Below are 23710 nucleotides of genomic sequence, written 5' to 3'. Positions count from 1 at the left end.
TAACCTATCTTATCATAATGTTAGAGAACTGTTTATCTGAGAAACCTGAAGCCGATGAGCCTCCTCATTTTTCTTCATGGACCTGTAACATCGCCCTCTCACTGTCACCTCACCGTTAACTACACTTGAGACTGTTTCAATACAGTGATTGGGAGAAAGGGCGCAGCATTAGCCATTAATACATTACTGACTCTTATCTTACGGTCGATACAAACAGCAGTAATATTAAAAAGAGGCTGCAAAACAGAAACTCGTCAGCTCATAACCTTCGCTAGCATAGGGCTAATTTAAGCTAAATAAAGATAAACACGTACCTTCATAATCAAACAGGTAACCTTCAACGAAGAACTTGTAGCCTTTATCAAGCTTCGATCTTGAAGTAAGGGACCACTTGTCAGCAAGTCGTTCTACGTCGTTAAGTCGTATTGGTGGCAGATGTGAAAGGGACTGGGTGAACTCCATAATGATGTGCTACTAGCTAAGCGTTCCTAAGCGACACCGGATGTAAACATAACCTGCATCGCGGCAGAACGGAAGTTGTCTGACGTCACGTGAAAAGGGCCCATTGAGTGCTAGCCAAAAAAAAAAAACATTAGCACGAATTTCGTCAACAAGGTACAACATTACGAATCTTTTCCGAGTTATGATACAATTGATCTCTTTATATCTGTAATATTGTATAGCTTTGGAATCGTCACATTATGTACTTTCGAGGAAAATAGGCACGTTTCTCGACTCATACCCTGACTTTGAGAAGGGATTGCGCGACCATTAGTTTAGCAACCGCGTGACGCTGCATGACAACTTCAACGGGATTGGTCGACAGTCTGCTGGGGGTGGAGCGTTATACTCTCCGACGTGCATTGCCCAATGTGATTCCTATCTGTTTTCTCTAATATCTCTGGCAACGGCACCATGCAGTGCACCCTGGACTGAAGAGGCAGACAAATAGGAGAAATGTGCTAGACAGATGGTTTTATTTGGTTTTATTTCCTGCAGTGTCTATTCATTGTCCAAACGCACGGCCGCTTTCTGGCTTGCTCCTGACTGCTATAGAGTTAGTACACATCATTCCCAAACATTCAAAATAATTTATTAAAATGTGAAAATGAACATTTCTAAGTGGTCACTTGTCAGAAAATGTTTTTAAAGTATCACATTATTCCCGGGGGTGTATAATGCATGTAATTCAGTTGACTGATTTCCTTATATGAACTGTAACTCAGTAAAATCTTTGAAATTGTTTGCTGTTGCATTTATATTTTTGAGAGAAAGACTGCGAGAGAGTGCTGGCATTGATTTAAAGCAACTATATTCAAGTCATAGGCTGTTTTAAAACTCTGCCGCTGCAATAAATAAAAATATAAGTATCTTTACAATAAAAAATGTGCCCCCCACCCCCCCCGAAACCTGATGTAGATGTGTAAATTAGACTCGCATTCTGTCCTTATGTTACTGTAGCAAAAGTTACCATGATGAGATGGTAGGTCTACATGCATTGTCCTGCGCTCCATCCTGAGAGGTGCTCTGTCCCCACCCGGAGGGTTGATGATTGATCATGCAGATAGCAGAGACAAGGCCGTCGATAAGACAGATTTAGACATTGCATATCATTTGACAGTTCCATTTTACATTTTGCTGTTAATATAAACAATGTATTATAATCGACCGGTTTGTGGGTTTGAACGGTAGATATCGGTAACCCGGTTCCCGCTATTCAACCCTAATCACCATGCACTCCTTAAATATCTCAGTGTCTGTGAAGAACTTGGTGTGTTAAGTTAAAACCAGGGCTCTAATTGAGGGGGTATGTGAGGGTATTGTGGCTTTTGTTAAAGAAAATGGCTGATTATATAAAGCGATCTATATGCCAGAAACAAGCTGTAAAATGCAGGCGAAAGACGTGACCGATGCATATTGGACATCTTTGATTTGTCTATGATACTCAGAGGCTGCACAACATTTTATAGGATAAACAAAATTGACTTTGCTTAAGCAATGTGTGATTATGTCACCATCAATTGATGTTCGACATTTCAACCGGCTGTTAAACAACATACTAACACTAAATGATTCAGGAGCAAGCCAGGTAGCCTAAGGAACGAAAATGAATTATTTAGGCTGTATTATTATTATTATTATTCCAAGGCTATAGCCTGCCATTTAAGAAATCAATTGTGAAGCATTTCAAATCAAAATCAAATGAAATTGTATTGGTCACATGCACATGTTTAGCAGATGTTATTGCGGGTGCAGCGAAATGCTTGTATTTCTAGCTCCAACAGTGCAGTAGTATTTAACAATTCACCACAGTACACACTAATCTAAAAGTAGAAGAATGGAATTAAGAAATATATAAATATTAGGACGAGCAATGTCGGAGTCACTGCTGGTGACTCTCAGATCCACCTCTATGCAGACGACACCATTTTGTATACATCTGGCCCTTCATTGGACACTGTGCTAACAAACCTCCAAACGAGCTTCAATTCCATACAACACTCCTTCAGTAGCCTCCAACTGCTCTTAAACACTAGTAAAACTATATGCATGCTCTTCAACCGAACGCTGCTTGCACCCGCCCACCCGACTAGAATCACTACTCTCGACGGGTCTGACCTAGAGTATGTGGACAACTACAAATATCTAGGTGTCTGGTTAGACTGTAAACTCTCCTTCCAGACTCACATAAAGAATCTCCAATCCAAAGTTAAATCTAGAATCGGTTTCCTATTTCGCAACAAAGCCTCCTTCACTCATGCTGCCAAACATGCCCTCGTAAAACTGACTATCCTACCAATCCTTGACTTCGGCGATGTCATTTACAAAATAGCCTCCAACACTCTACTCAGCAAATTGGATGTAGTCTATCACAGTGCCATCCGTTTTGTCTCCAAAGCCCCATATAATACCCACCACCGTGACCTGTACGATCTTGTTGGCTGGTCCTCACTACATATTCGTCGCCAAACCCACTGGCTCCAGGCCATCTATAAATCACTGCTAGGCAAATCCCCGCCTTATCTTAGCTCATTGGTCACCATAGCAACACCCACCCGTAGTCTGCGCTCCAGCGGGTATATCTCACTGGTCATCCCCAAAGCCAACACCTCCTTTGGCCGCAATTCCTTCCAGTTCTCTGCTGCCAATGACTGGAACAAATTGCAAAAATCTCTGAAGCTGGAGACACTTATCTCCCTCACTAACTTTAAGCATCAGTTGTCAGAGCACCTTACCGATCACTGCACCTGTACACAGCCCATTTGAAATTAGCCCGCCCAACTACCTCATCCCTATATTGTTATTTATTTTGCTCATTTGTACCCCAGTATCTCTATTTGCACATCATCTCTTGCACATCTATCATTCCAGTGTTAATACTAATTGTAATTATTTTGCACTATAGCCTATTTTATTGCCTTACCTCCATAACTTGCTAAATTTGCACACACTGTATATTATATGTATTTCTGTTGTATTTTTTACTTTGTTTTGTTTTACCCCATATGTAGCTCTGTGTTGTTGTTTTTATCGCACTGCTTTGCTTTATCTTGGCCAGGTCGCAGTTGTAAATGAGAACTTGTTCTCAACTGGTTTACCTGGTTAAATAAAGGTGAAATAAAATTTAAAAAAATATAAAAAAAAGTGGCATAGACTAAGATACAGTAGAATAGAATATATTACAGTATGTACATATGAGATGAGTAAAGCAGTATGTAAACATTATTAAAGTGGTTAGTGTTCCATTATTAATGTCGCCAGTGATTCCATGTCTGTGTATATCGGGCGGCAGCCTCTAAGGTGCAGGGTTGAGGAACCGGCTGGTAGTGTTCCATTATTAATGTGGCCAGTGATTCCATGTCTGTGTATATCGGGCGGCAGCCTCTAAGGTGCAGGGTTGAGGAACCGGCTGGTAGTGTTCCATTATTAATGTCGCCAGTGATTCCATGTCTGTGTATATCGGGCGGCAGCCTCTAAGGTGCAGGGTTGAGGAACCGGCTGGTAGTGTTCCATTATTAATGTCGCCAGTGATTCCATGTCTGTGTATATCGGGCGGCAGCCTCTAAGGTGCAGGGTTGAGGAACCGGTTAGTGTTCCATTATTAATGTGGCCAGTGATTCCATGTCTGTGTATATCGGGCGGCAGCCTCTAAGGTGCAGGGTTGAGGAACCGGGTGGTAGTGTTCCATTATTAATGTGGCCAGTGATTCCATGTCTGTGTATATCAGGCGGCAGCCTCTAAGGTGCAGGGTTGAGGAACCGGCTGGTAGTGTTCCATTATTAATGTGGCCAGTGATTCCATGTCTGTGTATATCGGGCGGCAGCCTCTAAGGTGCAGGGTTGAGGAACCGGCTGGTAGTGTTCCATTATTAATGTGGCCAGTGATTCCATGTCTGTGTATATCGGGCGGCAGCCTCTAAGGTGCAGGGTTGAGGAACCGGCTGGTAGTGTTCCATTATTAATGTGGCCAGTGATTCCATGTCTGTGTATATCGGGCGGCAGCCTCTAAGGTGCAGGGTTGAGGAACCGGCTGGTAGTGTTCCATTATTAATGTGGCCAGTGATTCCATGTCTGTGTATATCGGGCGGCAGCCTCTAAGGTGCAGGGTTGAGGAACCGGCTGGTAGTGTTCCATTATTAATGTGGCCAGTGATTCCATGTCTGTGTATATCGGGCGGCAGCCTCTAAGGTGCAGGGTTGAGGAACCGGCTGGTAGTGTTCCATTATTAATGTGGCCAGTGATTCCATGTCTGTGTATATCGGGCGGCAGCCTCTAAGGTGCAGGGTTGAGGAACCGGCTGGTAGTGTTCCATTATTAATGTGGCCAGTGATTCCATGTCTGTGTATATCGGGCGGCAGCCTCTAAGGTGCAGGGTTGAGGAACCGGCTGGTAGCCTCCTAGTCATGGCATGTAGCATTGGTCACATGCTGCATGCTGGCAGGAGCATTCAGCATTTCAACAACACATGAACAACAGCACTTCAACAACATGCCTATACATTGAGAATTTAGGCTGTATAAAACGTATGCCTTATTAAGCTATTCAGTGCCTTTGAATTTACTTTTTAGAAACACGAGTTTGGCCAGTCTTTGGTTTGAGGATCATGTGGTGAGTTATAAATGCCTGGTTTGGTAATTTAGCCTAGCAGAGGCTAGTGTATTCCCACGCCCTAATCACAGTCAACACAAATCTATTTTGTAACGACGATATCATAGAATGAAATAGAATACATTAGAAAATAATAGTTTCCCCCAAAAATAATTTACAAGTGCACATTTGCCCACCTGATGATTTGCGGCTGCTGTGTTAAAAAATGAATAACTTTTTCTCTAATTCATTGATGATCAGATACTTCAGTTGTAACTGGTTCTGTTTACATTTGAGTCATTTAGCAGACGCTCTTACCCAGATCGACTTACAGTTAGTGAATGCATACATGTTCTTTGTGTTTTTTTTCATACTGGCCCCTGTGGGAAACATCCCACATCCCTGCCGGCCAAACCCTCCCCTACCTTGGATGACGCTGGGCCAATTGTGCGCCGCCCATGGGTCTCCCGGTCGCGGCCGGCTGCGACAGAGCCTGGACCCGAATCAGGATCTCTAGTGGCACAGCTAGCACTGCGATGCAGTGCCTTAGACCACTGCGCCACTGTTGCACTCCATGTTTCCAGTTGATGGACAGCTTTAGCACTGTTTTTTTAACAATAGCCTGTATAGATATCAAGATGTATCAGGTGCTGCAGCAGGAGCTCATTCGTTGTCATGCTCTGCTGTGGTATCAAAAAAGATTCTGCTTGTCACCAGTCATGTAAAATGACGTAGAATTGCATGAATTGCATTAAAAGGCAATTTTTTTCTCGGACCTCAAATAAGATGATAGACTCATGCAGTGTTTTTATTATAATGGATATCTTTTCACCCCTACTCTTGTCCACGGTGGCCTGCGAATCCACAACCTTCTGGCTACTTTGACATGTAGTGCTTACAAAACGAACAACAGTTTGTAAAACTGCATATCTAAGGCTCTGGTCTGTCCTAGGAGTGAGGGTAAATGCAGGGTTCGATACTGTGATCGATTGACTTGGCAGTGTGTGTGTGTGTGTGTGTGTCCTGTGTGTGTGTGTGTGTCCTGTGTGTGTGTGTGTTTGTGTGTGTCCAGTGTGTGTGTGTCCAGTGTGTATGTGTGTGGTTCCAGTGTGAGTGTGTGTGTGTGTCCAGCGTATGTGTGTGTGTCCAGTGTGTGTTTTTCCAGTGTGTGTGTGTGTGTTTGTGTGTGTCCAGTGTGTGTGTGTGTGTGTGTGTGTGTGTGTCCAGTGTGTGTGTGTGTGTGTGTGTGTGTCCAGTGTGTGTGAGTGTGTGTGTGTCTGTGTCCAGTGTGTGTGTGTGTCCTGTGTGTGTGTGTCAGGTGTGTGTGTGTGTGTGTCCAGTGTGTGTGTGTGTGTGTGTGTCCAGTGTGTTTGTGTGTGTCCAGTGTGTGTGTGTGTGTGTGTGTGTGTGTCCAGTGTGTGTGTGTGTGTCCAGTGTGTGTGTGTGTGTGTGTTTGTCCAGTGTGTGTGTGTGTGTGTGTCCAGTGTGTGTGTTTCCTGTGTGTGTGTGTGTGTGTCCAGTGTGTGTGAATGTGTGTCCAGTGTCTGTATGTGTGTCCAGTGTGTGTGTGTGTGTCCAGTGTGTGTGTGTGTGTGTGTGTTTGTCCAGTGTGTGTGTGTGTGTGTGTCCAGTGTGTGTGTGTCCTCTGTGTGTGTGTGTGTGTGTGTGTCCAGTGTGTGTGTGTCCAGTGTGTGTCTGTTCAGTGTGTGTGTCCAGTGTGTGTGTGTGTCCAGAGTGTGTGTGTGTCCAGTATCCAGTGTGTGGGTGTGTTTGTCCTGTGTGTTTGTTCAGTGTGTGTGTGTGTGTCCAGTGTGTGTGTGTGTGTCCAGTGTGTGTGTGTGTCCAGTGTGTGTGAGTGTGTGTGTGTGTCTGTGTCCAGTGTGTGTGTGTGTCCTGTGTGTGTGTGTCAGGTGTGTGTGTGTGTGTGTGTGTCCAGTGTGTGTGTGTGTGTGTGTCCAGTGTGTTTGTGTGTGTCCAGGGTGTGTGTGTGTGTGTTTGTCCAGTGTGTTTGTTCAGTGTGTGTGTGTGTGTTCAGTGTGGGTGTGTGTGTCCAGTGTGTGTGTGTGTGTCCAGTGTGTGTGTGTGTCCAGTGTGTGTCTGTGTCCAGTGTGTGTGTGTGTCCTGTGTGTGTGTGTCAGGTGTGTGTGTGTGTGTGTGTCCAGTGTGTGTGTGTGTGTGTGTGTGTGTCAGTGTGTTTGTGTATGTCCAGTGTGTGTGTGTGTGTGTGTCCAGTGTGTTTGTGTGTGTCCAGTGTGTGTGTGTGTGTGTTTGTCCAGTGTGTGTGTGTGTGTGTGTCCAGTGTGTGTGTTTCCTGTGTGTGTGTGTGTGTGTGTCCAGTGTGTGTGAATGTGTGTCCAGTGTCTGTGTGTGTGTATAGTGTGTGTGTGTGTGTCCAGTGTGTGTGTGTGTGTGTGTGTGTGTTTGTCCAGTGTGTGTGTGTGTGTGTGTCCAGTGTGTGTGTGTCCTCTGTGTGTGTGTGTGTGTGTGTCCAGTGTGTGTGTGTCCAGTGTGTGTGTGTCCAGTGTGTGTCTGTTCAGTGTGTGTGTCCAGTGTGTGTGTGTGTGTCCAGAGTGTGTGTGTGTCCAGTATCCAGTGTGTGGGTGTGTTTGTCCTGTGTGTTTGTTCAGTGTGTGTGTGTGTGTCCAGTGTGTGTGTGTGTTTCCAGTGTGTGTGTGTGTCCACTGTGTGTGTGTGTCAGTGTGTGTGTGTGTGTCAGTGTGTGTGTGTGTGTGTCAGTGTGTGTGTGTGTGTGTCTAGTGTGTGTATGTGTGTACAGTGTCCAGTGTGTGGGTGTGTTTGTCCAGTGTGTTTAAACAGTTGTAAAAACCCACTTCTTCCAGACAGAATAGTTCCTGTAGATTCAGACTTACTCATCACCAATCTGTTGTTATGTCTCGTTGGTTTCATAACTACGTCTGTATAACAATTCAATAATGATGAGACAGGAGACAGGAATCAGTTCAACCATTTATCTGGAACGTGATCATCTCAATACATACAAACCCCCATGATGCTCTGCAGCACAACCCCAATATACAACAAATACATAAATAAGTAAATGGACACGAAACAAAACTCATAGAGGAATTGAAATGTTCAGTTGTAGAAAGTAGGGCCATGGGATAGGGTCAGAAAGGTCAGTATGTTTGATAACTGGTTACAGAGGTGACATAACAAGCATAAGGTCCATTATAACACAGTGAAGTAGAGGTGGGAGCTAAAAGCAGACATGGACAGTGAGACAGTGTGAGGAGGTCAGGGGTGAAACACTAGATCAGGACAGGTAGAAATGGCAGGGCTGGAAATAGACACAGAGACACATTCTGATCATGGCTAAGACCTGACCTGAGACACCCAAACAGAAGATGCCATAGCAAAGTCCTGTCCAGTAGGCTATATGGGATTTCCTTTCATCAGAATCCAACACATGGAAATGTGTCTAGTGTGTGTGTGTGTGTGTGTGTGTGTGTGTGTGTCATGTGTGTGTTTGTCCAGTGTGTGTGTGTGTGTCCAGTGTGTGTGTCCTGTGTATGTGTGTTCAATGTGTGTGTGTCCAGTATGTGTGTGTGTTCAGTGTGTGTGTGTGTTCAGTGTGTGAGTGTTTGTGCGTGTGTGTGTTTCCAGTGTGTGTGTGTGTGTGTGTGTGTGTGTGTGTCCAGTGTGTGTGTGTTCAGTGTGTGTGTGTCCAATGTGTATGTAGGTGTGTGTCAAGTGTGTGTGTGTGTGAATCCAGTGTGTGTATGTGTGTGTGTGTCCAGTGTGTGTGTGTGGATGCGTGTCCAGTGTGTGTGTGTGTGTGTGTTCATTGTGTGTGTTCAGTGTGTGTGTGTGTGTGTGTGTGTGTTTGTGTGTCCAGTGTGTGTGTGTGTGTTTGTGTGTGTCCAGTGTGTGTGTGTCCAGTGTGTGTGACCTTTGTGTGTGTGTGTGTCCTGTGTGTGTGTGTCCAGTGTGTGTATGTTTGTGTCCAGTGTGTGTGTGTGTGTGTGTGTCCAGTGTGTGTGTGTCCAGTGTGTGTGTGTCCAGTGTGTGTGTGTGTCCAGTGTGTGTGTGTCCAGTGTGTGTGTGTGTATCCAGTGTGTGTGTGTGCAGTGTGCGTGTCCATTGTGTGTGTGTGTGTCATGCGTGTGTGTGTGTGTCCAGTGTGTGTGTGCCCAGTTTGTGTGTTCAGTGTGTGTGTGTCCAGTGTGTGTGTTCAGTGTGTGTGTTCAGTGTGTGTCCAGTGTGTGTGTGTGATTGTGTGTTCAGTGTGTGTGTGTTCAGTGTGTTCAGTGTGTGTGTGTTAAGTGTGTGTGTGTGTGTGTGTGTTTTCAGTGTGTGTGTTCAGTGTGTGTGTGTCCAATGTGTATGTAGGTGTGTGTCAAGTGTGTGTGTGTGTGAATCCAGTGTGTGTATGTGTGTGTGTGTCCAGTGTGTGTGTGTGGATGCGTGTCCAGTGTGTGTGTGTGTGTGTGTGTTCAGTGTGTGTGTTCAGTGTGTGTGTGTGTGTGTGTGTGTGTTTGTGTGTCCAGTGTGTGTGTGTGTGTTTGTGTGTGTCCAGTGTGTGTGTGTCCAGTGTGTGTGACCTTTGTGTGTGTGTGTGTCCTGTGTGTGTGTGTCCAGTGTGTGTATGTTTGTGTCCAGTGTGTGTGTGTGTGTGTGTGTGTCCAGTGTGTGTGTGTCCAGTGTGTGTGTGTCCAGTGTGTGTGTGTGTCCAGTGTGTGTGTCCATTGTGTGTGTGTGTGTCCTGTGTGTGTGTATGTGTGTGTCCAGTGTGTGTGTCCTTTGTATTTGTGTGTGTCCTGTGTGTGTGTGTGTTTGTGTCCAGTGTGTGTGTGTGTCCAGTGTGTGTGTGTGTGTGTCCAGTGTGTGTGTGTCCTGTGTGTGTGTGTCCAGTGTGTGTGTGTTTGTGTCCAGTGTGTGTGTGTGTGTGTGTGTCCAGTGTGTGTGTGTGTGTGTGTGTGTGTCCAGTGTGTGTGTGTCCAGTGTGTGTGTGTGTCCAGTGTGTGTGTCCTTTGTGTGTGTGTGTGTGTTCTGTGTGTGTGTGTTTGTCCAGTGTGTGTGTACTTTGTGTGTGTGTGTGTCCTGTGTGTGTGTGTCCAATGTGTGTGTGTGTGTGTGTCCAGTGTGTGTGTGCTTTGTGTGTGTGTGTGTCCTGTGTGTGTGTGTCCAATGTGTGTGTGTCTGTGTGTCCAGTGTGTGTGTGTGTGTGTGTGTGTGTGTATCCAGCGTGTGTGTGTGTGTGTCCAGTGTGTGTGTGTCCAGTGTGTGTGTGTGTGTGTGTGTGTGTGTGTGTGTGTGTGTGTGTGTGTGTGTGTGTGTGTCCAGTGTGTATGTGTGTGTGTCCAGTGTGTGTGTGTGTCCAGTGTGTGTGTGTTCGGTGTGTGTATCCAGTGTGCGTGAGTATGTCCAGTGTGTGTGTGTGTCCAGTGTGTGTGTGTGTGTGTGTGTGTTTGTGTGTGTATCCAGGGTGTGTGTGTCCAGTGTGTGTGTGTCCAGTGTGTGTTTGTATCCAGTGTGTGTGTGTATACAGTGTGTGTGTGTGTGTCCAGTGTGTGTGTCCAGTGTGTGTGTGTGTGTGTGTGTGTCAGTGTTACCATGGTTATTATTTACAGGGACACTGAGGAGTCATTACAAACCGTAAACCCTGGATAGAGGGGCTCAGTGAATGTGGAGTAGAATGTGTTCAGGTGGGTCAGTGTGTCAGAGGAGACTCTGTAGAAGGACAGAGTGCCGGCTGGCCAGTCCAGATACACTCCTACTCTGTGGGAGCTGGAGGAGGGGACGTCTATGGTAGTGGACTTCTTATTATTGTGCTTGGCAGAGTAACTGTTGTGAAAGCAGTACAGACTCCAGGACTTGTCATTACATCCAATCCCACAGTCATCACCCCCTCCTCTCCTGCTGATTCCTTTATATGCCACTCCTATATCAGCCCCTACCCCACTCCTCTCTACCTCCCAGTAACAGCGCCCAGTCAGACCCTCTCTACACAGCACCTGTCTCCTGTCCTGAAATCTCTCTGGGTGATCAGGATACGGCTGCTTCTCACTCCACATATATGTCACCTTTCTGTTCTCCTCAGACAGAGAGAGGCCTCTGTTTACTGTGTTTAGGTCCAGTGTGAGATCACAGACATCTGATGGATGAAACCAGACACAATATTAGAAATCATCATCATTCACATTAGAATGTTAACTCACTTTTCACTAATTCATTTAATGTAGATGTTTCTAGGTATCAAAAGGAGAAGTTAAGGTAACTTGAGAGTTGTTCAATGATCATATGTTATACTGTATGGTAATATAAAACACACTTATTCCCATTAATTACACACACACACACACACACACACACACACACTGGACACACACACACACACACACTGGACACACACACACACACACACACACACACACATCCTGAACACACACATTGTCAAAGCAACTCTTTGTAAACTTTGGTGTCCCTGATTTGTGCTTCTGTAGAACAACAGCTGATATTTAATATGACCAAGTAAGTAATGATGGTGGTCTTTGACTTTGACTTCACTTGAATTAAGACTTATTCTCAGTCATATTCTTCACAGCAGTCAACACTCACATTTTCTAAGTCCAGGTTTCATTCTGTTCTCTCCACCATGTTCCACACTGTAGCGGTAAGCAGAAGAACAGACAGTCATTGAGGGATACACCTGAACTCACACACACACACACACACACACACACACACACACACACACACACACACACACACACACACACACACACACACACACACACACACACACACACACACACACACACACACACACACACACACACACACACACACACACACACTGGACACACACACTGTATACACACACACTGGACACAGTGTGTGTCCAGAGTGTGTGTGTGTGTCCAGTGTGTGTGTGTGTCCAGTGTGTGTGTGTATATCTAGTGTGTGTGTGTGTCTAGTGTATGTGTGTGTGTCCAGTGTGTGTGTGTGTCCAGTGTGTGTGTGTTTGTCTAGTGTGTGTGTGTTTGTCCAGTTTGTTTGTGTGTCTAGTGTGTGTGTGTGTGTGTGTGTGTCTAGGGTGTGTGTGTGTGTGTGTGTCCAGTGTGAGTGTGTGTGTGTCCAGTGTGTGTGTTTGTCCAGTGTGTGTGTGTGTGTGCGTCATTTGTGTGTGTATGCGTCCAGTGTGTGTGTTTACAGTGTGTGTGTGTGTGTGTGTGTCCAGTGTGTGTGTGTGTGTGTGTCCAGTGTGTATGTGTGTCCAGTGTGTGTGTGTGTCCAGTGTGTGTACTGATACACGTGCACACACACACACTGGACACACACACTGGACACACACACGACACACACAGACACACAGACACACAGACACACACACACACACACACACACATAGGACACACACACACTGGACACACACACACACACTGGACACACACACACACTGGACACACACACACACTGGACACACACACACACTGGACACACACACACACTGGACACACACACACACACACACGCACACACACACACACACACACACTTTATATAACTTAGTCCAAGTCGTGGTCAGAATGTTTGTCTTAACTAGCCTGATAACTCCAACATGTCTGATATGAACATTGACATAAACCCTCTACATACTTGAGTTTCTCCAGTCTGCAGTGTGGATCCTCCAGTCCAGCAGAGAGCAGTCTGACTCCTGAGTCTCCTGGGTGATTGTAGCTCAGGTCCAGCTCTCTCAGGTGTGAGGGGTTTGACTTCAGAGCTGAGACCAGAGAAGCACAGCCTTCCTCTGTGACTAGACAGCCTGACAGCCTGCAAAGAGTCAAATCATATTAAAACCACACTGCTATTCTTTGGTGGTGAAAAAAGTGGCAGTATATTTTTTCTACATATTATGATACATTAATTTATGAATAGATATGGCAGGTTTCAGGACACTGATGTATCATTATTAGATATTATCATAATATTGCTTGTAGAGAGAAACATGTATAGTCCAAATATTTGAGTAGACTGACCAGAGCAGTTTAAAAAGCAGTATCAGTCAAAAGACAGACAGTTAGGTATCAGATTTAGATTGTATTGAGTTTACAGTCCACACCATATCTATTTTGACAGTGAAGCTAACATTTTAAATGTGGCTCTATACTCCAGCATTTTGGATTTGAGATCAAATATTTCATATGAGGTGACAGTATATAATGTCACCTTTTATTTGGCGGTATTTTAATACATATCTGTTTCACCGTTTAGAAATGAAAGCACTTTATGTATCTAGTCCATCCATTTGAAGAAATCATAAGTATTCTGACCAATTCACTCATAGTGTATTAAAGTAGTCAAAAGTTGAGTATTTGGTTGTAAACACGTTGGTTGCATTTGCAGTTTGTCTTGGTTGTGTTTTGGGTTATGTTTTGCCCAATAGTAACTGAATGGTGGATGATGACTGGAGTAATTTTCTGTCTAAGTGAGTAGATAACATGTTTCTAAACACTACTAAATTAATCCTGATGATGCCATGACTAAGAAAAATAATGAATTAATTATTAATAATAATTAGTGAGAGAGTTACAGAGGCTACAACAAAACATGCTAAGCTCACCATTAACATCAAATAAACGGTGACATTCTGTAATGTCACCTAATATGAAACATTTTATCTCAAATCCAAAATGCTGGAGCATAGAACCAAATTTAAAACTGTAAGCTTCACTGTCCAAACACATATGGTGTGGACTATGTGTGCCTGGTAAACACATGTGGATCTGGTGAACAGTTATCACTTGTTGACCAACTACAGGAATACTGACCTCAGAGTCTCCAGTTTACAGTGGGGATTCCCCAGTCCATCAGAGAGCAGCTTCACTCCTGTATCCTTCAGGTCATTGCTACTCAGATCCAGCTCTCTCAGGTGTGAGGGGTTTGACTTCAGAGTTGAGACCAGAGAAGCACAGCCTTCCTCTGTGACTAGACAGCATGACAGCCTGCAAAGAGTCAAATCATATTAAAACCACACTGCTATTCTTTGGTGGTGAAAATAGTGGCAGTATATTTTTTCAACATATTCAGATACATCAGTGTCCTGAAACCTGCCATATCTATTCATAAATGACTGTATCATTATTAGAAATTATCAAATTATTGCTTGTAGATAGAAAAAATTTTTGTACAAATATTTGAGTAGACTGACCAGACCATTTTAAAAAGCAGTATCAGTCAAAAGACAGACAGTGAGGTATCAGATTTAGATTGTATTGAGTATACAGTCCACACCATATCTATTTTGACAGAGAAGCTAACATTTTAAATGAAAGCACTTTATGTATCTAGTCCCCCCATTTGAAGAAGTCAAAAGTATTCTGACCAATTCACTTCAAGTGTATTAAAGTAGTCAAAAGTTGAGTATTTGGTCCCAAACTCATTGGTTGCATTTGCAGTTTGTTTTGGTTGTGTTTTGGGTTATGTTTTGTCCAATAGTAACTGAATGGTGGATGATGACTGGAGTAATGTTCTGTCTAAGTGAGTAGATAACATGTTTCTAAACACTACCGAATTAATCATGATAATGCCATGATTAATAAAAATCATGAATGAATCATGAATAATAATGAGTGAGAAAGTTACAGAGGCTACAACAAAACATGCTAACCTCTCACCATTACCAATAACAGAGGGGGTATGATCCTTGTTCCTCTGTAACTTTCTCATTCATCATCATTCACGATTCATTCATGATTATTCATAATCATGGTAGCATCCACATGAATGTAGAAGTGTTCAGAAACATCTTCTATTCTTACTGACAATACAAGTGAAGTGACTCCAAAATGACAGGACATTATTCACCATTCAGTTTCTACTGGGAAAAACATAATCCAAAACACAACCAAGACAAACTGCAAATGTATTCAACAAGTTTGTAGAATCACAAGCTTGATGTAATCACTGTGGGTAAGGAATATGGGACCAAATACTAAACTTTGGACTAAATGAATTTGTCCAAATACTTATGACTTTTTCAAATGGGAGAACTAGATACATTAAGTGCTTTCATTTCCAAACAGTAACACAGATATGTATGAAAATATCCTCAAATAAAAGGTGACATTTTGTACTGTCGCCTAATATGAAACATTCTATCTCAAATCTAAAATGCTGGAGCATAGCGCCAAATTTAAAACTGTAAGCTTCACTGTCCAAACACATATGGTGTGGACTATGTGTGCCTGGTAAACACATGTGGATCTGGTGAACAGTTATCACTTGTTGACCAACTATAGGAATACTGACCTCAGAGTCTCCAGTTTACAGTGGGGATTCCCCAGTCCAGCAGAGAGCAGCTTCACTCCTGAATCCTTCAGGTCATTGTTACTCAGGTCCAGCTCTCTCAGGTTTGAGGGGTTTGAACTGAGAGCTGAGGCCAACACTTCACAGGATGTGTCTGTGAGTTCACAGCCAGTGAGTCTGTCAACAGAGTAAATACCATGAGGGACAGGTTGTATTAAAATGTTACATTTAGCTTTTCCTGCTTACAGTTACCCCTGCACTAATAATGTGAACACTGTGTATAGATGTCTCAATGCTACAACTTTTCTGATCCGTTTGTATTACAGTTTGTTTAAGACTTTTCAGCTGATAGAAAGTTTAGTCAGCCAATGAAAATATTGTTGTTCTTACATACAGTAAAGTTTGGTCTGAGGGATAGTCACATGAGTACTTACAGAGCCAGTCAGCCAATGAAAATACTGCTATAACTACAATGTATTTTGGTGTGGGATATTTTCATGAATACTTACAGAGCTTTCCTGCAGCCTCTCACAGCTGGGAGCAGTCTCCTACGACCCTCCTGTGATGTCTTGTATTGCTTCAGGTCAAACACATCCAGAACCTCCTCTGATATCTGTAGCATGTAGGCCAGTGCTGAACAATGAGAAAGTGTGAGGTTTTTGGATCTCTTCTCTGACCTCAAGTACGCTTGGATTTCCTCCTGTACTGAATGGTCTTTCATCTCTATCAGACAGTGGAAGAGATTGATGCACCTCTCAGGGGAGATGTTCTTCCTCTGCATCACCTTAAGGGATCGGATTGTTTTCTGGACGCTGTCTGGACTGCTTTCTGTCTGTGTCACCAGACCTCGTAGGAGTTTCTGATTGGACTCCAGTGACATGCCATGAAGGAAGCGGACAAAGAGGTCCAGGTGTCCGTTCTTGCTCTTCAAGGCTTTATCCACGGTATTCTTCAGCAGCTCATGCAAGGTTAGCTCTTCAGATGCAGCTCTAGACTTTCTCTTGAGGAAGGGCTTCAGTGCATCCATGTTCTTGGTTGTGTAACAATGGTACATGTAGACAGCTGAGAGAAACTCCTGAATGCTCAGATGAACAAAGCAGTACACCACTCTCTGAAATAACACAGACTCTTCTTTAAAGATTTGTGTGCACACTCCTGAGTACACTGAGGCTTCTTTGACATCAATGCCACACTCTTTCAGGTCTTCTTCATAGAACATGAGATTACCCTTCTCCAGATTTTCAAACGCCAGCTTCCCCAGCTTCAGAAGAATTTCCTTATCTGACTCCATGAGCTCCTGTTGATCCATCTCATCTCTTCCATGATATTTCTGGTTCTTCAGGCTGGTCTGAATGAGCAGGAAGTGTATTGCCATCTCAGTCAGAGTCGTGGGCATCTCTCTCCTCTTGTCTGTACTCAACATGTGCTCAAGGACTATTGCAGAAATCCAACAGAACACTGGCATGTGGCACATGATGTGGAGGCTCCTTGATGTCTTTATGTGTGAGATGATTCTGTTGGCCAGGTCCTGATCACTGAATCTCTTCCTGAAGTACTCCTCCTTCTGTGGGTCATTGAACCCTCGTACCTCTGTCACCTGGTCTACACACTTAGGGGGGATCTGATTGGTTGCTGCAGGTCGGGAGGTTATCCATAGGAGAGCAGAGGGAAGCAGGTTCCCCATGATGAGGTTTGTCAGCAGAACATCGACAGACGATGTCTGGGTGACATCAGACACCTTTTCATTGTGCTGGAAATCCAATGGAAGTCTGCTTTCATCCAAACCATCAAAGATGAAGATAGCTTTACAGGCAGTGAGTTTCTTTGCATGGTCTATGTCTAGTTCTGTGTGGAAATCATTTAAAAGTCCAAGAAGACTGTACTGGAGATCTTTAATCAAGTTCAGCTCCCGGAAAGGAAGCACAAATACGATATCCACATCTTGGTTCGCCTTCTCTTCAGCCCAGTCTAGGATGAACTTCTGCACAGAGACTGTTTTTCCGATGCCAGCGATGCCCTTCGTCAGCACAGTTCTGATGCTCCTCTCTTGGCCTGGTAAGGGTTTAAATATGTCATTGCAGTGGATTGCTGTGTCATGTGAGGTTGGTGTCCTGGATGCTGTCTCTAGCTGCCACACCTCATGTTCATTGTTAACCCCTTCACTCTCTCCCTCGGTGATGTAGAGCTCTGTGTAAATCCTGTTGAGGGGAGTTTGGTTCACTGCTTTTTCGGTGCCTTCTATCACACATTCATACCTCCTTTTCAGACTGTCTTTATGGTTTACTATAGCTCTCTGCAGGCTGTCATCCACTACAAGGGAAGAGGAAAAATGATGTGTATCAGAAACATTCATTGACAGGATGAAAAGTGGGCCTTCCACAACTACAGTAACTTCTATTATCTCATAATATTGTAGTTACCTACTGTAAATCATATTAAGGTATTGACTTGGCCCACGTGTGCAAGTGGTCTTACTGTTTTCAGAGCCTCTTGTTTTATTGGGTTGACTCAGCTGCTGTAGTACAGGACGTGTTCTGGATCTCTTTCTACACTGAGGACAGTCATAGTCTCCTGAAGGAGCAGGTTTCTCCCAGTATCTGGTGATGCACTGTCTGCAGAACCTGTGTCCACAGGTGATAGAGACTGGATCCCTCAGCACCTGCTGACACACTGCACACCTGGACTGATCCTCTGGCAGAGTAGACCTTCCACTACAGAGGTAAAGGAGAGAGAGATTGTAGATGTTAATACTGATCCTCTGGCAGAACAGACAGACAGACAGACACACACAGAGAGAGAGAGACTTAATACTGATCCTCTAACAGAGTAGACCATCCACTACAGAGATAAAGGAGAGAGAGATTGTAGATGTTAATACTGTTCATAGACAGACAGCTGGGAACAGAATACTCTGCTCTCTGAGTGGTAGTAGCCTCTGGAATGGATAACATGTCCACAGTGGTATTACTAAACTATATGAACTCAGAAGGTTGTAGAAACATGTCCACAGTGGTATTACTAAACTATATGAACTCAGAAGGTTGTAGAAACATGTCCACAGTGGTATTACTAAACTATATGAACTCAGAAGGTTGTAGAAACATGTCCACAGTGGTATTACTAAACTATATGAACTCAGGTTGTAGAAACATGTCCACAGTGGTATTACTAAACTATATGAACTCAGGTTGTAGAAACATGTCCACAGTGGTATTACTAAACTATATGAACTCAGGTTGTAGAAACATGTCCACAGTGGTATTACTAAACTATATGAACTCAGAAGGTTGTATAAACATGTCCACAGTGGTATTACTAAACTATATGAACTCAGAAGGTTGTAGAAACATGTCCACAGTGGTATTACTAAACTATATGAACTCAGAAGGTTGTAGAAACATGTCCACAGTGGTATTACTAAACAATATGAACTCAGAAGGTTGTAGAAACATGTCCACAGTGGTATTACTAAACTATATGAACTCAGAAGGTTGTAGAAACATGTCCACAGTGGTATTACTAAACTATATGAACTCAGAAGGTTGTAGAAACATGTCCACAGTGGTATTACTAAACTATATGAACTCAGAAGTTGATGATACGCCTGTTGCGTAGCAGCCACTGAACTGCTCTCGGACTTACTTATTGCTGTTCACTGGACCTTATGATCACTCAGCTACACAGCTGATGCCTGCTGGACTGTTCCTTTATACAGTACCCCATCCTGTTGATCTGTTTAGCCTCAGCTCAAACTTTCGTCGCCATTACCAGCTGTTGTCTTAGCCCTCTCGAATAACACCTGTGATTGCTTTATGCCTCTCTCCCATGTCAATATGCCTTGCCTATTGCTGTTTCGGTTATTTCTTATTGTACTATTTCACTGTAGAGCCCCCAGCCCAGCTCAACCTGCCTTAGACAGCTCCTTTGTCCCACCCCCCCATACATATAGACCGTCTCAATCGGTGCCTCCAGTGATGCTATCTCTTTCATTGTTACCCAACGCTTAGGTTTACCTCCACTGTACTCATATCCTTCCATATCCTTGTCTGTACATAATGCCCTGGACACCATATGTGAATTGATTGAACCCCATCTATCTTCAGAGTTCGTATTGCTTGGCAGCGATCACTGCCTCATTGCCTGCGTCCGTAATGGGTCCGCGGTCAAAAGACCACCCCACATCACTGTCAAACGCTCCCTAAAACACTTCAGCGAGCAGGCCTTTCTAATTAACCTGGCCCGGGTATCTTGGATGGATATTGACCTCATTCTGTCAGTAGAGGATGCCTGGTTGTTCTTTAAAAGTGCTTTCCTCTCCATCTTAAATAAGCATGCCCCATTCAAAAAATTCAGAACTAAGAACAGATATAGCCCCTGGTTCACCCCAGACTTGACTGCCCTTGACCAGCACAAAAACATCATGTGGCGTACTGCATTAGCATCGAACAGCCCCCGCGATATGCAACTTTTCAGGGAAGTCAGGAACCAATATACACAATCAGTTAGGAAAGCAAAGGCTAGCTTTTTCAAACAGAAATTTGCATCCTGTAGCACTAACTCCAAAAAGTTTTGGGACACTGTAAAGTCCATGGAGAATAAGAGCACCTCCTCCCAGCTGCCCACTGCACTGAGGCTAGGAAACATTGTCACTTCCGCTAAATCTACGATAATCGAAAATTTCAACAAGCATTTTGCTACGGCTGGCCATGCTTTCCGCCTGGCTACCCCTACCCCGGCCACCAGCTCTGCACCCTCCACTGCAACTTGCCCACTCCACTGCAACTTTCTTTCTAAAATTAGCCGCAGAAATTGTCGCAACCCCTATTACTAGCCTGTTCAACCTCTCTTTCGTATCGTCTGAGATCCCCAGAGTTTGGAAAGCTGCCGCGGTCATCCCCCTCTTCAAAGGGGGTGACACTCTAGATCCAAACTGTTACAGACCTATATCCATCCTGCCCTGCCTTTCGAAAGTATTTGAAAGCCAAGTTAACAAACAGATCACCGACCATTTCGAATGCCACCGTACCTTCTCCGCTATGAAATCTGGTTTCCGAGCTGGTGCACCTCAGCCACGCTCAAGGTCCTAAACGATATTATAACCGCGATCGATAAAAGACAGTACTGTGCAGCCGTCTTCATAGACCTGGCCAAGGCTTTCGACTCCGTCAATCACCACATTCTAATTGGCAGACTAAATAGCCTTGGTTTCTCATATACGTGCCTCGCCTGGTTCACCAACTACTTCTCAGATAGAGTTCAATGTGTCAAATCGGAGGGCCTGTTGTCTGGACCTCTGGCAGTCTCTATGGGGGTGCCACAGGGTTCAATTCTCGGGCCGACTCTATTCTCTGTGTATATCAATGATGTCGCTCTTGCTGCTGGTGACTCTCAGATCCACCTCTACGCAGACGACACCATTTTGTATACATCTGGCCCTTCATTGGACACTGTGTTAACAAACCTCCAAACGAGCTTCGTAGCCTCCAACTGCTCTTAAACGCTAGTAAAACTAAATGCATGCTCTTCAATCGAACGCTGCTTGCACCCGCCCACCCGACTAGAATCACTACTCTCGGCGGGTCTGACTTAGAATATGTGGACAACTACAAACACCTAGGTGTCTGGTTAGACCGTAAAACTCTCCTTCCAGACTCACATTAAGCATCTCCAATCCAAAGTTAAATCTAGAATCGGCTTCCTATTTCGCAACAAAGCCTCCTTCACTCATGCTGCCAAACATGCCCTCGTAAAACTGACTATCCTACCGATCCTTGACTTCGGCGATGTCATATACAAAATAGCCTTCAACACTCTACTCAGCAAATTGGATTTAGTCTACCACAGTGCCATCCGTTTTGTCACCAAAGCCCCATATACTACCCACAATTGTGACCTGTACGCTCTTGTTGGCTGGCCCTCACTACATATTCGTCGCCAATCCCACTGGCTCCAGGTCATCTATAAATCTCTGCTAGGCAAATCCCCACCTTATCTTAGCTCATTGGTCACCATAGCAACACCCACCCGTAGTATGCACTCCAGCAGGTATATCTCACTGGTCATCCCCAAAAGCCAACACCTCCTTTGGCCGCCATTCCTTCCAGTTCTCTGCTGCTAATGACTGGAACGAACTGCAAAAATCTCTGAAGCTGGAGACTCTTATCTCCCTCACTAACTTTAAGCATCAGTTGTCAGAGCAGCTTACCAATCATTGCACCTGTACACAGCCCATCTGAAATTAGCCCACCCAACTACCTCATCCCAATATTGTTATTTATTTTGCTAATTTGCACCCCAGTATCTCTATTTGCACATCATCTCTTGCACATCTATCACTCCAGTGTTAATACTAAATTGTAATTATTTTGCACTATGGCCTATTTATTGCCTTACTTCCATAACTTACTACATTTGCACACACTGTATATAGATTTTATATTGTGTTATTGACTGTATGTTTTTGTTTATCCCATGTGTAACTCTGTGTTGTTGTTGTTTTTATCGCACTGCTTTGCTTTATCTTGGCCAGGTCGCTGTTGTAAATGAGAACTTGTTCTCAACTGGCTTACCTGGTTAAATAAAGGTTAAATAAAATAAAATAAAAATTGTGCAAGGGTACCAGGTAGTTAAGGTAATATGTAGGTAGGGGTGAAAGTGACTAGGCAATCAGGATAGAGATTACATCTCCTTATCCAGGGAGTGCACACACACTCACACACAGCGAATGTTGTGTTTGTTTAATATTGTTTTAGGACTATGAAAATGGAAAAAAGGATTAGCCTATGGATTATGAAAACAACAAAAATAAATGGGAAAATGGGAGAGGAGAAATGACTAGAGACAATGTTGTTTAACTCACTGACCATGACCCATGAGTTCTTCTTACCTTTGTTCAGTAGAAAAGTCTCCCTCTCTAAAGTTTAGAGGTTGACTCATAGACCAGTCACTCTTCATGGACACACAGCTGGGGACAGGGGAGGCTGGTCTCTCCTGCTTGATTGGACTTCAATACAACAGAGACAAACATTACATCTCTCATCTACTCTGAACTCAGATGGGGAAACATAAGAGAGTTTCATTCCAAAACGCTATATATCCATTTTCAGAAATGTTGGTAAATTAGCTTTTATTGTTTAAATAAATTATTAAACCACTACAAGGCTTTATAAAGGCTTCTAACGTGGGTAAATTCCACTTAAAGTTTCGGACTTGATTTGCCCTAATGAAAAATTTATCAGCCCTTACAAAAAATGCCCCTTAATTATAATCCACATAAAAATGCACATTTGCTGTTGCTGCAGGATTATTTTCCTGCTGTGAGAAACTGGGTCAAATTAAGATATGGCATCTGTAAATGCATTCATCTTAAGGTAGCTAGGTGAGACAACCACGTATCACAGTCAAATATACAGGATACGAACATTACATTCCAGCAAAACATTGGATATAAAGCGTTTTGGAAAAAAACTAATTTTCATGCACATCTAAACTCTAGAACATTATATTGAAGCAATCATTTCTGATGAAAAAACACAAATATATTTTTTTTTGTTGCATATAGCGTTTTGGAATATAAATTCTTAAACAATATTGTCAACTCACCCAAAGAGACTCATTTTAGAGGCAGGGCCCCCCTCCTCTCTCTCCCCAGAGAGACTCATTTTAGAGGCAGGGCCCCCCTCCTCTCTCTCCCCAGAGAGACTCATTTTAGACCACTGACCCCTAAACAGAGATGCAGCATGTTGGTTGTGGGTAACACAGTGACAACTAATTATTGAAGGTAAATTGTTCTATTTTATTCATTATCTCTTAGAAATAAAACACTTTACTAACAGACACATCCAAACAGTCAGATGATTTAATGCAATGACTTTTTCTAGCCCAATGACTCCGCCAAACCCACCAACAAGGCCTGAAAACTAGGCCAAAACATAGCCCCTGATATGCCTACATCTTATTTCAGATAGCCTCCAGTAGCCTGGGCAACATGTAGGCAAGCTGTAAACCGAACGATTTAGCAGCTTGCTTAGTTCAAATTGACAGACTAATTTATTTAACATGAATAGCAAGACGATGTTGAGGTAGGAAGTGCTTCTGTTGCCCAGTAGCCTGCTGGAATAGGCTACTGAGGATGGGGTCGTAATTTCAATCAATGAATCAAATATTAATAATATGGATATGAACTGAATAGGTCCATGCTTGTCAACAACAGCCAGGTTATTTCTTTACCTGTAGCCTAATCTGGCTGACTGTTACCTTCAATCTAATGCATTCTAACATCTGATCAGCAATTGACCATGGTGACACTTGATAACTTCCAATTGAATTAACTAAACACTGCCATTTATAGTTGC

The 23710-nt window shown here is 43.6% G+C and overlaps 1 protein-coding gene across 1 annotated transcript; it reads right to left on the bottom strand.

Annotated features, from left to right (window-relative positions):
* Positions 1 to 8042: 8042 nt before the first annotated feature.
* On the bottom strand, positions 8043 to 17915 carry LOC311142369 (NLR family CARD domain-containing protein 3-like). Its single transcript, XM_084178013.1, has 6 exons — positions 17832 to 17915; positions 15866 to 17666; positions 15360 to 15533; positions 12708 to 12881; positions 11667 to 11713; positions 8043 to 11202 (listed from the first exon to the last, which is right to left on the bottom strand). Coding segments are annotated over exons 1-6 (2727 nt in total). The 5' UTR covers positions 17833 to 17915; the 3' UTR covers positions 8043 to 10672.
* Positions 17916 to 23710: the final 5795 nt, after the last annotated feature.

This window comes from Coregonus lavaretus (assembly GCF_964263955.1).
Source record: "Coregonus lavaretus genome assembly, chromosome: 2".
NCBI lineage: Eukaryota > Metazoa > Chordata > Actinopteri > Salmoniformes > Salmonidae > Coregonus > Coregonus lavaretus.
This window is presented reverse-complemented; position numbering and strand designations above follow the sequence as displayed.

Excerpts from the sequence above, each read along its gene's own strand:
- LOC311142369 (XM_084178013.1), bottom strand. Across the intron at positions 15,534-15,865 it reads AGAGGCTGCAGGAAAGCTCT|ACTCACTGGCTGTGAACTCA; the intron begins GTAAGTATTCAT and ends CTCTGTTGACAG. Across the intron at positions 12,882-15,359 it reads TGTAAACTGGAGACTCTGAG|GCTGTCAGGCTGTCTAGTCA; the intron begins GTCAGTATTCCT and ends GACTCTTTGCAG.